Source organism: Acinonyx jubatus, chromosome D2, assembly GCF_027475565.1.
Source record: "Acinonyx jubatus isolate Ajub_Pintada_27869175 chromosome D2, VMU_Ajub_asm_v1.0, whole genome shotgun sequence".
Lineage (NCBI taxonomy): Eukaryota > Metazoa > Chordata > Mammalia > Carnivora > Felidae > Acinonyx > Acinonyx jubatus.
Window position 1 is genome coordinate 71457728 of NC_069393.1, and position 16200 is coordinate 71473927.

At 40.2% G+C, this 16200-nt stretch overlaps 1 protein-coding gene across 2 annotated transcripts in view; it reads left to right on the top strand.

The window, feature by feature from the left end:
- Positions 1 to 13123, top strand: part of PNLIPRP3 (pancreatic lipase related protein 3) — a 35371-nt gene extending 22248 nt beyond the window's left edge. For both annotated transcript variants that reach the window (XM_027063198.2, XM_053207282.1), the window contains 7 exons: positions 44 to 163; positions 247 to 369; positions 3479 to 3597; positions 6630 to 6762; positions 8564 to 8675; positions 11033 to 11200; positions 11457 to 13123. In XM_027063198.2, coding sequence (XP_026918999.2) covers positions 44 to 163; positions 247 to 369; positions 3479 to 3597; positions 6630 to 6762; positions 8564 to 8675; positions 11033 to 11200; positions 11457 to 11538 — 857 coding nt within the window. In that variant the 3' untranslated portion in view covers positions 11539 to 13123. The remainder of the gene's footprint in view (positions 1 to 43; positions 164 to 246; positions 370 to 3478; positions 3598 to 6629; positions 6763 to 8563; positions 8676 to 11032; positions 11201 to 11456) is intronic.
- Positions 13124 to 16200: the final 3077 nt, after the last annotated feature.

Below are 16200 nucleotides of genomic sequence, written 5' to 3' on the forward strand. Positions count from 1 at the left end.
ATAGAACATGTTTTGGCTTAAAAGACATTATGCTTTTTCCCAGGGTTGGACCCAGCTGGGCCATATTTCCACAACACTCCAAATGAAGTTAGGCTGGACCCTTCAGATGCCAACTTTGTTGATGTTATTCATACAAATGCAGTTCGCTTACTCTTTGAGTTTGGTAAGTTTTTAAAACAAACAGAAACTACACTGAAGCGTGGAAGAGAATTTTAGAAGCACTTATCCTGCTTTTAACGATTTCAGGTGCTGGGACTATTAATGCTTGTGGTCACCTTGACTTTTACCCAAATGGAGGAAAGCACATGCCAGGATGTGAAGACTTAATTACACCTTTGTTTAGCTTTGATTTCAATGCTTATAAGGAAGGTAAATACTTTCTAAACTATGAAGCTGGCTATTATATATTCAGCTCCCTCGTTGGACAGGATCCACACCTTTTTGCACATAGTATACTATAAAAATACACTTTCGTGCAAAACACAGTCACATGTATGAAGCTCCCACCGGTTGTGAGATCTGCAAGATCGGTGTCTGTGTCTTAGTTATCTTCACATCCCCAGGTCCTATCAGAATATCGCACATATTGTAGGCACTCAGTATAAACAAGGAGGATGTGCTCATTCTTTTAACAAATATGTATTGAGAGTGCCTACTTTGTGCCAGGCATTATTCCAGGAGCAGCAGATGTAGGAGTGAATACAAAAGACAAAAACCCCTCCCTGATGGAGCTAATATTCTAATTTGCTAGAAAAACAAATAACAGAGTAAGGAGACAAAGCAAAGCATAGAATAGAATATGAGGTGTGGGTGATGGTAGAGGTTGAGTGGGGAGAGGAGATTCTTGATAGGGTGGCCAGGGAGTCCTTACTGACAAGATGGCCTAATGGAGTTAGCCATGTGGATACCCGGGAGAAAGGCATTCGAGGCCAATGGGTAGGAGGCAGCAAGTGTAAAGGGCCTGCAGTAGGGGCCTGCCTGGGAAGTTCATGGCAGTGAGGAGCCTACTGTGGTTGGCGTAAATTGAAAGAGGAGAATAGCAGGCATGAGGTTAGAAAAGGAACAGGGGCAGAGGGAGATAATGCAGGGCTTTATAAACCATAGTAAAGGTTTCAGCTTTTACTCAATTGAGTTGGGAGCCATGGGAGGATTTTGAGCAGAGGAGAGATACGGTTTGACTTACTTTTTAACAGAATCACTATAGATCCACAATTTAAATTAACCACAAATTAAACAAATAGTATTTAGCCCTTTATAGTAGTTTCCAATAACAATAATACCTATAGAGCTCTTGGTAATGAGGCACCAAAAATTATTATTTGGGAATTTCATTATTCTCTATATCTACATATTACCATCACGTAAATAATGAAACATATCACACAATAATATATAAAATACACAATAGTAGAATGTATGATGATGTGATAATAAATGGATTACCCTAAATCTCACTATCTGATTCCATGTGGTCAGAATATCTAGATGATTTAATTATTTCAACTTCCAGTTGGCTGGTGTAGTGGAAAGAGACACAGATATGACACTGAGAGTAGCTTGAATTTCCTCTTCTCTAGAGACAACTTTCAAAGTTTTAATATCTGTTCAGAAAAATAAACGTGATTAGAGGTCTGTTTGCAATGCCTTCTGAAGGAAAGAAACAAGTAGTGAATTACAGATACTCAAAATGAGAAAGCCAATTCCATCTAGAAGAGAGAAGCAAAATTCATTGAAATAAGGCCTATTATAAAAATTATTTGTCTTCTTATTTTCCATATTATGACTTGAAACCCTTTCTATTAGGATAAAATATAGATCATTATATTTCTTTATGTAAGTGTATACATACACAGGACATTTGAAATTCTGTAAAGAATTGATTCAAGTAAAATACATTGATCACAAGCTATCCTTTTAAGACATCATAAAATTCCCTACAACTTTATTTAAGTATGTATATCATTCATGTTATGATTTAGAAGACTTTGAAGATATTAAGATATTCTATTTTACATTTGTTACTAAGAAATCATTTACTTTTAAAATTTGTATTTTCCTGTATGCTAGTGAACCATCTTGTCTAAATCACAATTATGAACATAAATCTGAACACAAAAAGGCCTGATGTAAGAGAAGTCCTTGTTAAAAAATATATATATATAATGCCAATTATTGATCTCTGCTTTCTGAAATTACCCTGTCTCAATTATCTATTGCATGATAAACCGTAATGGCTTCAAAGAACAATGGTTTTATTGCCCATTGTTCTGAGGGTCAAGATTCAGGCAGAGCTCTGCAGAGACTTTGCTTTGTGATGCAAGTCATGTGATTGCATCCAGTTGGGGGCTGCACTAGGTGGGAAGGTCCAACATGGTCTTCCATTATCTGGGGTCTTGGTACTGGTTTGTCTCAAGTGGTCTCTTATCCTTCAGGGCCTTTCTTCCCAGCCAATTAACCAGGATTGCTTAACATAAAAACTGGATTCTAAGAAAACAAAAGTGGATTCTAGAAAGCCTCTTAAGACTGAGAACCCTGAACTTGCACAGGTCAATTTCTCCATGTTTCTGTTGGTCAAAGCAAATCACAAGATTAGCTAGTAATCCAGGGTGGGGAGAGTGTGTGAAAAAAAAAATGGCTCCTTGTTCTTGAAAGGAAGAATGGTAACCTGATACTGCAAAGGGGTGAGGACCTAAAAAAAGAGTGACTCATTGGAGGCCTCTATTGTAGTATAATGATCTACCACACATACTAAAACAAAATCTAACTTCTCAAAGGTCAGCCAAGCTGTGTAGAAGAATGGTCCATGCCAGACATGTTGCTGTACAAGATAAAGAGCATAAATGACTAGAATACTATGATAACTTCAGAATGCACAAATGTATTTAGGTATGCCTCATTATTGCAACAATCTTAACTATTAGCGGCGATAATGTCATGCCTGACAATGACAAAACTAATTTGTCCTTAGCATTCTTTATAATACCTCTTACCTGTCACACCTGGAAGGTCAGCTGAAGCTGTGCACCGGTTAATGTTGCTGTTGCTGGCTGTTTTGTGATTGAACAGGAGGGAGTTCAGCCTTCCTGCAGAAACAGAGAGAGAGAGAGGCAGAGAAGTAATGGGTCTAAGGTAGAGATGCTGTGTGCGCAAGAATACTTAAAGCTCTAAGTCAAAGATCCGGGAGGCATTGAAGATATTAGTCTCCAAACACAGAGTCATCTGTGGTTGCATGTGTTTATTTACCCTGCTTGAATGTCCCTTGAGATTCACACAAAGAATTCTTTGATACAAAGAAAATGATACGTAACATTGATAAATATTGTGCAATATACAAGCCTGCATACAAGATCTGGCTCTCTAGACTTCCCAAGTCAATAATCTGTTTTTTTTTAAGTTACTTTTCTAAGAAATGGTTCACACAATCAGCTATCAGTTCATCAGTTTACTGCTATCTATTAATTGGAAATTGTCTTCACAGAAGTGGCTTCCTTCTTTGATTGCAACCATGCCCGAAGTCATCGCTTTTATATTGAAAGCATCCTCAATCCTGATGCATTTATTGCTTATCCTTGTAGATCCTACAGATCTTTTAAAGCGGTAAGTAAAGCATTTTGTAGTGCAACTTAATTAGCAAGTCAGTTTTTGAAGCACGATCAGCCAACTAAAAATTAGTGCTTTGAGTATGTGGCAAAAAATGCATCTGCCATTTTGGGAAATAATAGGTTCTTTCTCTGTGCAGAGTACTGAACAGTAGCTAGGTTGCTAAAGGGCTTAAATAACTAAACCAACCATTTGTATTCTGGTTGTTTCAGCTCTTTTGAAGATTATATCCAGTTTTGCGTTTGGGGCCATTTGTTATGCAGTAATTAGATGCTACTGCGTAACAGACATAAGTTCGGGGCAAAAATTTTTCTGTGTACATATTTTAAATGTCATCTTCAAAGATGCCCTGAGAAGGCTGAACCAATCAATAGCTACAACAAAATATGTTACTATTTACTTGGAACGTGAAAATTATTTTATTAAAATTTAATTATTTATACAGAGCAGAACTAAGGCACAGATAGCTCACAGGAGCTCCACACAGATCAATAAGGGGACAAAATACCAAATCTGATTTTGCTCGAGTCATAAAGTGCACAGTGCCAGATCTGAGCTAAATGTATTTTTCATTTGGTTATCACTATGAGAAGGAGAAAGAAAATCTATTTTGTAGTGAAAAGTGGAAAAGATTTTCCTTCTGATGCTTTAGAGACCTAAACTCCCTGTTTTATCAGGGTAGAAAAATGTGGGGTTTCCAGCTGAAGTTTATGGTAAGTAATAGCACTTTGTGAATAAGTGCAGTGTTTAGACAGGAATAAGCATTTCCCTGCTCTTACAGAGCGAGGCGACTGGATGCCCTCAGGCCACCTTCTCTGTCTCCCCAGCCAGTTCTTGCTCATGGCATGCCCATGAACTGCCATGCTCAGGAAGCTTGCCAGCCAAACACTGGCATTTCCCCAGGAACCTCGTTCCACACCACCTCCTCAACCTTCCGGCCCCAGATGCTGCTCTGAGTGGCTGAAGCGATCTTGGCATTTACTATATGAAGGCAGCTGGAAGAGGCCCTCGGCGTCACAGTATATTCAGAGATAATGGGGTGCAATCTGTGAGACTGGAGAGATTTAGGCTCTTGTGCCACATGGGTGCTAATTATGGCTACAAACTAGAGAACAGGGAGTCAATGTCCTTGACCTGTTCTATCGTGCTTCTAACCAGTCATAAAAAGGAAGTGAAATGAAATGAAATAAAGTAAATAGAACAGAATAAAAGAGAGTAAAATAAAATAGAATAAAACAAAAGAAATTAAAATAAAATGGAATAAAATTGAATAAAATAAATAGAATAGAATAGAATAGAATAGAATAGAATAGAATAGCATAAATAGGAATTCTAGTACGAGGCTATGTGGTTCACAGTCTTGTTCCATCGCTTATTAGACACACGACATTGGATGAATTAAATTTAACTTCTGTGCACCTCAGTTTCTTCATCTGTTAAACAGGGAGACAAAAAGCACCATAATAATAAAGGGAACTTGTAAGGATTAATTGAGTTAAATGCACATAAAGTGCTTAAAAAAGTGCCTGACACGTGGTAAGCTCTTAATAAATAGGAGCTCATTTATTATTGTTAGAATGTTTCTTCATTAAAATAGAGTTTTACCTGGGATATTTTACTATCATCTTAACCTAAATGTCCATGGTTTATAAATCTGAACGTTCGAATCCTAAAATAACAAATAAAAATTTTGAAACACCGCTATGCAGATTTTTTCAAGTTAACATTTTGTCAGTCTTGCTTTAGATTTCAAAATGTACAGATAAAATTGAACTACCTAACATTCCCTTCACGCCGTGTTTGAAGTGTTTGAAGTGAATCCGATATTATATCAAATAAATAGTATTATACTGTATCTTTCTGGATTTGCTTTTTTTGTTAAATTTTATAAATTTGAGATCGAGGGGCACCTGGGTGGCTCAGTTGATTGGGCACCTGGCTTCGGATCAGGCCGTGATCTCATGGTTCATGAGTTGGAGCCCTGCACTGGGCTCACTGTTGTCAGCACAGAGCCCGCCTAGGATCCTCTGTCCCCTTGTCTCTCTGCCCCTCACCCTTGTGTACATGATGCCTGTGTGCACTCTCTCTCTCTCTCTCTCTCTCTCTCTCTCTGTCTCAAAAATAAATAAACATTAAAAATTGTTTAAAATAAAATAAAATAAATTTGAGATCTACACTGATATATGTAGATCTAATGTATTTATTTCAGAGAAATCAACCACAATTTGTTTATTCATTCCCCTACTAAGGGGCATTTTGGTTGTTTCCAGTTTTTGTTATTAAAAGCAACTTGTAGTAAGCACTTCTGTATGTCTGCTAGTGTGTGTGTGTAGAAGTCTCTTTATGGAAGGTAATACAAGTGAAATTGTCAAAGCATATGTGCATTCCTGTCTTTATTAGACATTGTCTGTCAATTTATATTCCCCAAAGGAGCAAATGAGAATCCCACACTCCATGTCTTCACCACTACTTCATATCGCCAATTTTTTTTAATTTTTGCAAATCTGCTGAGTATGAGATTGTGTGTTGATTTCATTAGCACGTCCCTGACACCTAGTAAGACTGAGCATAGTTATTGACTATTTGACTTCCCTCTTCTATGGCTTGTCTGTTCATATCACTTATTTATGTTTCTAATAGGCCATTTTTTTCCCTCTGTTACATTTGTTTTCCTTGGTTTTGTTTTTGCAAACGGGATGGCCTATTAGGCAACTTAGTCATTTTTTTTCAGATATTTATTTTTGAGAGAGAAAGGGCATGTGCGTGAGGGGGAGGAGCAGAGAGAGGGGGACAGAGGATCTGAAGCAGGCTCCGTGCTGAACTCACAAACTGTGAGATCATGACTTAAGCTGAAGTTTGACGCTTAATCGACTGAGCCACCCTGGCATCCCAACAGCTCAGTCATTTTGAAATGCATATGCTTTATTTAAGTTTCAAAGATTTATCATAGTTTAATAATATATTAGGAGTTTATTGAAGGTCAACATTTCTAATTACATTTCTAACTACCTCTTATTTTCTGTCACCAGGGAAATTGCTTCCATTGTCCCAAAGAAGGCTGCCCAACAATGGGTCATTTTGCTGATAGATTTCACCTCAAAAATATGCAGCCTAATAGATGGTATTATTTTTTAAACACAGGCACTCTTTCCCCATTTGCCCGTAAGTATTGTAGCTCAGTTTTATTGTAATGCTTCAAGGTACTTATCTTTAAAAATTCAACAGTTTTTACTGAGTGTCTACTAAATAACTGGGCGCTGGGCCAGACTCCGAGGATGCAGTGAGGAGACTAGTGGGGAGTTTCAATCCCGAATAATAAACGCGGTGGGAGACACGCAAGGGAGGAACTTCCACAACCACGTCAAGGAAGCTTTCTGAGGGAAGGTGATTTCTAAGCTGACTCCTGAAAGATGAGTAAGAGCGAGAAGGAAATGGGAGCGTTCCGGTAGGAAGGAAGTACACATTTCAGTGCCATGAGGTGAGAGAGAACTAAATCAGAAAGAAGATTCCCCCAACAGGACTGGAGAGACCAGGAGGACAGTAATATGAGATGAGGCAAGAGAAATAAATTAAGTCAGGTAATGAAATCGTGTGCCATGTGGGGAGTTTGGACTTCATCTACGAACTAATGGAAAGCCACCGAAGGTGTTAAGATGATTGGATTGGTTTCTTAAAAGATGATTCTCGTGGCCGCATGGATTAGAGGGACACAAGATGGAAGCAGAATGACCTGTTAGAACGAGTGTTGCCTCACCACCATGTGAAGGGATGGATGTGTTCACTAACCGGAGAGTGGTGATCATTTCACAAGATATGTATATCATTCTATGTATATCACACTGGACACTTACACAGTGCTATATGGTAGTTACATCTCAGTAAAGCTGGACAGAAAGGTAGGAGAAGCCAAGAGAGTACAGAGATAGTTGGGAGGCAGAAGCAAAATGGAACTTGGTGAATGGATTTGAGGGATGCAGAAAGTCAAGAAGTCAAGGATGATTCTGACTAGCTGGATGAAGGTTTTGAGAGGCCCCGGGATGTGGGAGCGTGTGCGCCCGGCAGGCAGTCAGAGGTATGGGACACGGAAGATGCATCACCAAAAAGGCTAAAAGGTCAGATGAGAGGGGGGCCCAAAGGGCTCACGGGGTGAAGCCCCACTGCTGTCACTGGGAACATGGGGCGAGTGGTCTCAGTGGAGATGTGACAGTGAGATGGGCTGAGGAGGGAAGGACAAGTCTGGCAACCCTGAACGCAGGAACTGAAAGTTCTCTCTTGTAGGTTTTTTTCCCCTTTCAGACATTTTCAAACAATTTTTGGAAGAATTGCATTTTTTTTCAACGTGTTGTTAAACATACAACCATTTCAGGGTTCACAATGAAAGATCTGTTTCGTTCTAGATTTTTTAAAAAGTCACCCTTGGCCACTTGCAAGGGATTTATTCTGCTAGCAGGCTTTGTACTGCCCCAGACCTGCGTTAACCCGGCATTCTGAGCGCAGAGCCCTGCGGGAGAGGAAGGGAGGCTCACTTTGCTTCTCAATATAAAAGCACAGACCCTCTTGCCCAATAGGCATTCTAGATTTGTTCTGGAGCCGTTGCCAGACCATGGCCAATAAAAACCTGGCTGTGCAAAGCATACATGCTGCAGAATACAAATGTAATAGACGAAAGGAAACACCCATATCCGTTTTAAAAAGACATAAAAATGCCTCGAAAATTAAAGAATTTTCTTGAAAGAATGTCATTCCACTATTTACTTTTGTAAAATGAAAATATGCACATTTATATGTATTTTAAAGGCAGTGTTTAAAATTCACTCAATTTATATAAAGTTGTCTTTTTTTCGTGAACATGAACAGCCTCATTCAAGGCTGAGAGTTGAGTTCACATCCATGTGCTCTGAAGGTCATGCTTTTCTCATGTTTTTACCTCTCCATTTTCTCTCTCTCTTTTTTAAATTTCCAGGTTGGAGTCACAAGTTATCTGTCAGACTCGACGGGAACAATGTCACCCAAGGGAGCATGTTTCTCCGTGTAGGTGGAACCACTGGGAAAACAGGGGCATTGGTGATAGCCAGGTAGGCCAGGGCCAAGGGTGAGGAAGCGGCAGGTGGCACAGCACTGAGCATTTGGTCAGACTGGCTCGTTCGGCAGCTCGGTGTTTTCCTAGAGCAGAACACCACATGGCTGGCAGGCCACATTTGCCTTTTCTTTCCACTTCATGTTTTCTAGGCATAAAATAGAAATCATGGTATCTGTGGCTCCAACTACAAACAGAAAATATTAGAAAATGATGGCAGATGCAGACAATAAAGCAAGATAATATAAAGACAATATAAACAAGATATATTGTTAATTCAGTCCATTAATATCATATAGATTTGAGCATATGTTTTTGCTTGTGTAGATTCAACTTACTTTTGGAATAAGACATTTATATATAAATTGCCAGATTGCTAAGAAGCTGAGTAGTACCCACAGATATAGGACATGTGTTGGAATAGTCAAAGGCGGGAATAATTCGGTAGAGACGTTCACTGTGTACCTTTGGCTGAAGTCCCCTTTTACCCGGAGTTTTCCTAAATCTTCCCTTTGGTCAGCCTTAGCATTTTTGCGTAACATATTTCACTTTTGTCGTTTAATTCTATAATCCATTTCTGAATTAACATTATGCACGCTAATTAGATGCTACCTTTTGGTAAACCAATCAGTGGATTCGATTTTTGCCTCTACGCTTTCCATCATCTTCAAATAGTGGGCAGAGGTATGAAAAACACAGATTTTGTGGTTACTTGTCAGTCGAAGGATGCAACAGATTAATTGCTCTGGCAATCTGTGCACGTCATCTTGCCTCAGTGCTGCTGCTTGTACATATGGGTTCGGTTGGTGGTCATCTGGATCCTGGCCAATGCACAGGCTCCAGCCCACCCTTCGAACCCTGTCTTCCACCATTTGACTTTGTGCATCTTCAGCTCAGCCACATTACCCTGATTGCACTCCCCAGCATTGACTAGATCCCACCCTTTCCTCCCTTCCTGACTTCACCCATGCTGTTCCTTTCTTCCAAATACCCTTCCCTGTCTTAGCATATCTCATTTCTGCCTGTTCTTCATGTCTGCATTAAGCAGTCCTCTGAGAGCAGTTCAATACAATCATGTGCCTGTGGCTCTGAGGCCCAACGAATATTGCCTAACACTGGACAGTTTGAGCTCTGCAGAGAGGCACCTGACCCGGGGCAGGTAGGGACAGATAGGTGTTCTTGCCCCCTTAAAAACGCATAAGAATATGTGGACATCTCTGCATTTCTTTTGCAAAAATCTAAAGAAACTACTTGTCATCTTGTGACACAGCCACCCGATCCTCTTTTAAGGATAATTCAGCATTTCTGGTTCACAGTAGATGTCTCACCTTGAAACGCAGTCAGTTAAATGCATTTGCATGGTACGTATTCCTATATTTCAGTCAAGTGCCAAGAGTCTGGCCCTTCCCTGTGGATTATATTTTAGTCATTGGGGCTTCTAACGACACTGTTATGAAGAATGGATGGTAGGTTCACACTGAGTGAAGGCAGTTCAGGGGGCAACAGGAAGATTATCCTTAAGAATTCGAAAGAAAAGCTGCCTCCTGATAATTAAAGCAATTAATTTTACGTGAAATGGAGTAAGACAGGCCCTAGGAATAGCACCATTCATTCATTTACTCAACAAACAAACATTTGAATGCCCACTGTGTGCCAGGAATTGTTCTGATTGCTAAGGAAAGAGCCATAGGTCCTATTCTTGTGGAACCTATCTTCCAGTTAGAGGAGATAGGCATTACGATGAAATTAACAAAGGAAGAGGGAAACAACAGGAATGAGGAAATCTCATCTGGTCTAATTTGGGCTTGGATTAGGTATGCCCTATGCCTCAAAATAATCCACCTCTCTCTCTTTTATTGCCGTGTTCACCAAAACATCTTTTGATGACTAGTTTGGTTACCTGATTCTTTTTATCCAGATAAAGAAGTTACCAGGGAAAGTGTTGGAATACTAGTAAAGAGAAAGCACTTCCCCACTGTGAACTGGATAGATCAGTTTTCTGTGAATTTAGCTCCTCCTTGACAGTTTGATCATTTCCTGGGGTCAATAAAATCTGGTTCCTGATACTGTAAAGCCAAGACCAGACCTTTCATTGTAGAGACCCCATCAAGATAATGCCTCTCCAGGCATCCCCCAACATGAACTAGTCAAGCCTCCCTTTTACCTCACCCTTGTTTCAAGCTTCATAACCGTGCTATTCTACGATGCTTATCAAATATGAACGAAAAGAATAAATCTCCTACAAGCAAATGCCAGCAAATGCAACTTTCTCTTTCATGGTACCACAAATGTTCTTTCACTACACCGTCAAGAATACCCAAGGCAAGCTTTTGAGTCTAATTTTTCTGTTTACAGTGGAACACTTAAGCCAGGCATGACTTACACAAAATTAATTGACGCAGACGTTAATGTTGGAAATGTTACCAATATCGAGTTCTTTTGGAAGGAACTTTTGTTTGGACGCTCTCAGAATAAGTTGGGAGCAGAAACGGTGATAGATATATCTGGAAAATATGGATACGAGTAAGTATTACTTTTTCCTTTTTTAAAACTTTTAGTGGTATCGAAAACCTACATGTAATTTGAAATTTGCAACCAGCCTACAAATTTGTATATCTTGAAATTTTATAATTAAAAAAAGTAAATTATTTAAGAAACCAATATTGTATTTGCAAAAGTGTTTACAAAATAATAATTGCTCATTAAATTAGATCTCCCATGTCTCTCTTTCCCACTAGAATCATATTAATATCCTTTTTTTCCTCATAAAATTTTTCAGATCTACCTTCTGTAGCCAGGACATTATGGGACCCAATATTGCTCAGATCCTGAAGCCATGCCAATCTCAGATACAGTCTTGATGGATTTATTTAATGGGAGCAGTGAAAGAAAGAATCTCCTTCTAGCTGGTATCCGAACCAAACTTGGCCTTTGTGAATGAGATAGACAAGTACAGTTGTTGTTGCTTTTTATATAGAATTTTTTCCTCACGGATAAACTTCGTAAGTGCCTTAATAACAGACTGAGTCCTAGGACAAGGTATGGTAAGGTAATCTGAAGGAATCTGAGTATCAGTGACAAAATAAAGCTGTGTGGGAATTTCCCTGAATGAGAAGAGGAGAGGCCCAAGTGTGCTGGAATAAATCCACTGGGCAAAAGCGAGACTCTGGTTGAGTATTTGAAGTACGTTTTGAGTATTTCCAGGTCAAATAATCATTGTTCTAAAATGATTTAAAGAATATTTATTCTGTTGTTAAATCTTGCTAGGACAAATTATGACTGTAGTTCATGATATATAGTGATGATAACCCTGTGGGTTAATATGCTTATGTATTAATAATGAAAACCGATGAGAGTACATTAGTATTTCCAAGTTGTTCCTTGGTCTTCAGGTGTATGTAAAGTAAACGAGATTTGGGGGGCCTATCTGTGACGTGTACACCAGTTAGCAATAGGCCCTGAGGATCATCAGCCCCTTCTCTAGAAGCTCCCCTGCCAGGGAAGAATTACTCCTCTCTGGGCCTTGTAAGTTCCATAGCAAATTTGCATTTAACCTAAAGGCAGCATTTCACTTGTAAAGCACTTGACTATCCCTTTGTGTTTGCAATAAAGTACTGTAATATTTAAATGTACCAATTTTTTAAAAAAATTCCTTCCGTCTTTTGTAATTCAGTTGTCCTTATCCATGGCAAATGACAGATGAACGTTTTTATTTGCTCTGTTTTCTAATGGGTTCAGTGGTTAGCCCGCAGCACTCTACTGTAAATGTTGTTAAAAAGAAATGATGACAGATCCTCTGCAGAAGTTTTCTTGATTCTCCTTGATGCCTTAATGCCAAGTCAACCTCAAGAAGAGGCCCCCGGATGTACTTAAACTTGTGTTGGGGCAGACAGTAGAGAACAAAATGGGGTGGCTCTTTCCCACTGTGCAAATAGGAGCTAGCCGACTGATGGGAGCCCAAGACTCGCTGGAAGGAGGGAAGGAGCTGCAGACACATTTGGCAGGGTCTGGGGTCTGGTTGATCAAATGCTCTCTGGTGGGCGTGTCAGCCCCAGGCCTTGGCCAGTGCAGGAGCAGGATGGCCATGAGCAGCCCCATGGGAGAGTCCGAGTCCTCCTAACACTGTGGCAGACCCAGCATACCTTGGCAACCTGGCGGTAGAGTCCGCCCCCTGGCTCTGGGGACAAGAAACCTTCCTGTGAAAGCAGCTGTCCTGAGCCTGCGCTGTTCCCCGCTCAGCCTTTCTTTCTTTCAAAAACGGCTTGGCCACCAGCAGGAAGAGTTCTGGATCAAGTCACAGCATGAGGCTCCGTGAGTCCTGGCCTGCCTCCTTGCCCAAGAGGCTTCTTGGCTGCTTCTTTCTAAGCTTGAAAAGACGAATGGGAACCAATTAACTTCTGGAAACCCTATTTTAATAAAGTACAAACTTTCCATTCCATAGATCTTACTATCTGTCCTTTTTTGTCCCCCCTGCATATTAGAATGTTGTGAGGATGAAAAACTGTACATGAACTATGTAGGCAAAGGGATTCTGAAAGTTTAGAGTGACAGCATTATTTTCTGTGTGTATTGTTCCCTAGGAAAACACAAAAAAAATGACTCCCTTTCTCTCTGAGTGCCCTGCGTTACAGTAACTTAGCATTTTGAGCCAGCAGATGTTGGCGCAAGGAATTTTAAGAAATTCTTCTGCTCCTTGAATGACCTACCGTTAATGCTGAAGACTGATTTCCAATCCAGTGAGCCATTTACTTCCTCCACACTCATTGCCATTGACTCACTCAGACCTTGTCATCATGTCACCCCAAATGCCCACTTCCAAAATTGTTAATGTGAGCGTCCCCCTCTCTGACCACAACTGTGTCCCTTCAGGCTCACTGACATTCTCAGACCTCCTGGTGACTTCTGATCCATTTCCATTACCCATCTACTTTCTCGAAATCCACCAACCAAACCTTTTCCTTTCCATCCCAGCGTAAAGTGCATGATAATTTAGTTCAGTAATAATACCTATAATGCCCTAAACCCCATCTCTTTTTTTCTGTATCCTGTTAAGCAAAACTTCGACCTAAATGCACCAGGGTTCCCTTTCTGTAGGCAGCACCCGAACCATTGAGTCCTACTGAGACAGTCACATCACGGGAGGGCTGATATAACTATAAATCAGCCATCCACACTGTCTTAAATTCTACCTATTTTTGTTGTTGTTGTTTAATGTCCACGTTATACCTCCTACCCTGAACTCTCCCCCTACTTTGTACAGAAAACAGAGGTCATCAGAGAATAAATCTCCCCTCTTTATTTACTTATTTAATTAATTGATGTATTTATTTACTTGTTTGTTTTTTAGAGAGAGGACAAGTGGGGGAAAGGGGCAAAGGGAGAGACAAAATCCCAAGCAGGCTCCGTGCTCAGCACTGAGCCTGATGCAGGGCTCAATCCCATGACCTTGGGATCATCACTTGAGCCAAAATCAAGAGTCAGATGCTCCCCTGAGTCACCCAGGCGCCCCTCCCTTCTTTTGATCCAAATCTATCAACTACCTACATAGGCCATCCATCCCATCCTTTTTCACTCTAGTAAGGAAGAGCTCCCCCTTCTCCCATCCAAGGTCAATGTCTGCCCCATGCATTGACTCTCACCCTCCCCTGCTTTCTTGGGTATTGATTACATCTCCTTCTTCTGTATATGCAACCTCTCATTGCATCAGATTTTTAAAAGCCTAGGTCTCTCCCATGGGGGAAAAATTGTGTTCAACCCTAAATTGCCCTCTACTCCCATCTGACCTCAGAACGACTCTCCCCAACATTCCCGGCAACCGCCGATCACTAAGTTGAATAGGAAATCTTACTCATTTATTCCATCCTTCAGCAGAATTCAGCCCTGTTGTCAACTACCCCCTGCTCTCTTGCTTCTCAAAATTAAAAAAAAAATTATTTTTGCTTTTTACTTTTCATTGTAGAAATTTTCAGATATTCATAGCAACAGAGAAGTCGGTTAAATAGAACCCCCAGGTTCTTGTCAAATAGTTTAACGATTTTCAAATTTTGCCAATTTATGAGTGTGTGCACACACACTCCCTGTTTTTGTTGTGTTTGTTTTTTGTTGGAATAATTTAAGCCAAATTCTAGGCATAATACTATTTCTTCCATTTATACTTCAAATTGCTTAACATTGCTGCAATATCCGTTTTATAAAGTTTTAACAATAATCATTTCTAAATGAACTTCAGATTAACTGAAAAAAAATTGAACAGTAATTCCTTAATATCATCTTAGACTGAGATTGTTTTTAAATTTCCAAGATTTCCTGAAAAATGTCTTTGGGCCGTGAGTTTGTTTAAACTGGGAACCAAGCAAAATCAAAACACTGCCTCCGATTGACTTGTCCCAAGTCTCTTTTTTTTTTTTTTTTTTTTTTTTACCTATAACAATTCCTCCTTCCCCTTCCTGCACACTAGTTATTAAATAAACCAGGTCACTCGTCCTGTACATTTTCTCACATTTAACCGATGGAACCCTCTTGGTATCGTTTCCCACATTTCTTTCCTGTAAATTAATTCTTAGGCTGAGAGACGTGACAAGGTTCAGGTTCTTCCATGCTGGGCAGTGGGGACTGAGCACCTGCCTACCGGCCTGTGAGACGGGCAATTTCTGCACCTGACCTGCAGCTCTGTCTTGCTCGCTCATGCTTTCTCTCTTTCTCTTCTTATTTCAAGGATAATGTATATGGTAGCACTTTATATATTGGAAAGGGTGATACCAATTAGAGTCATGGGTAGAACAGAATATCGGATGGCAGGGAACCTGGTTGCTAAAACATCAGGCTAAGAGGAGAAAGTGCCTGGAAGAAGGTCCGCAAGAGTTTGTGCTCTGGGAAGAGTGGAGGAAAGGACATATGGCCTTGTGAAGATCCAGTGACCGCAAGAGGCACTGAACTCTGCCCTCTGGCCGGGGCTGGAGGAAGCAGATATTAAGGGTCCTGCAGAAGCTGAGGAAAATTCAGATATCCAGTGGCGTTGTGTGACTATTTCCCCCGGGGTTCCTCAGATCAGAGTGAACAATAGGAATTACCCTGCTGAATAGAGCCCTCCGGTTTTGTTGACTCTGCAACTCTCCAGAACGAGCCCAGGGCATCAGGAACAGGGATGTCTGCCAAGTTATTGTTTCCCAGCCTCTTAAAACCTCAGCTCTTGCTAGATAAACAGAAAAATCCCCTGTCCCTCCTGGGGTCTTTACTCCTCCACTTGGGAAAAATCAATCTTTTTTCATATACCTTCTGACTAAAAAGATTTTGTAAATCTTCACTTTCTGTAACTCGTGTAATAAAAATGATAGGTATGCCTTGCCTGCGTTACGTTTTTTGTTCCCCAAATACATACTTATAACACAAGATGGGCTTCTTTATTTTACGCACGCTTCTCTAAAAGTTCTGCTGTATGTGATTTAAGTCTCAGACTCAGGAGAGTGGAGCTTCTATTAGATTTCATTCTAATATGAGAGAGGCTAAATGTCCACGTAGACTGA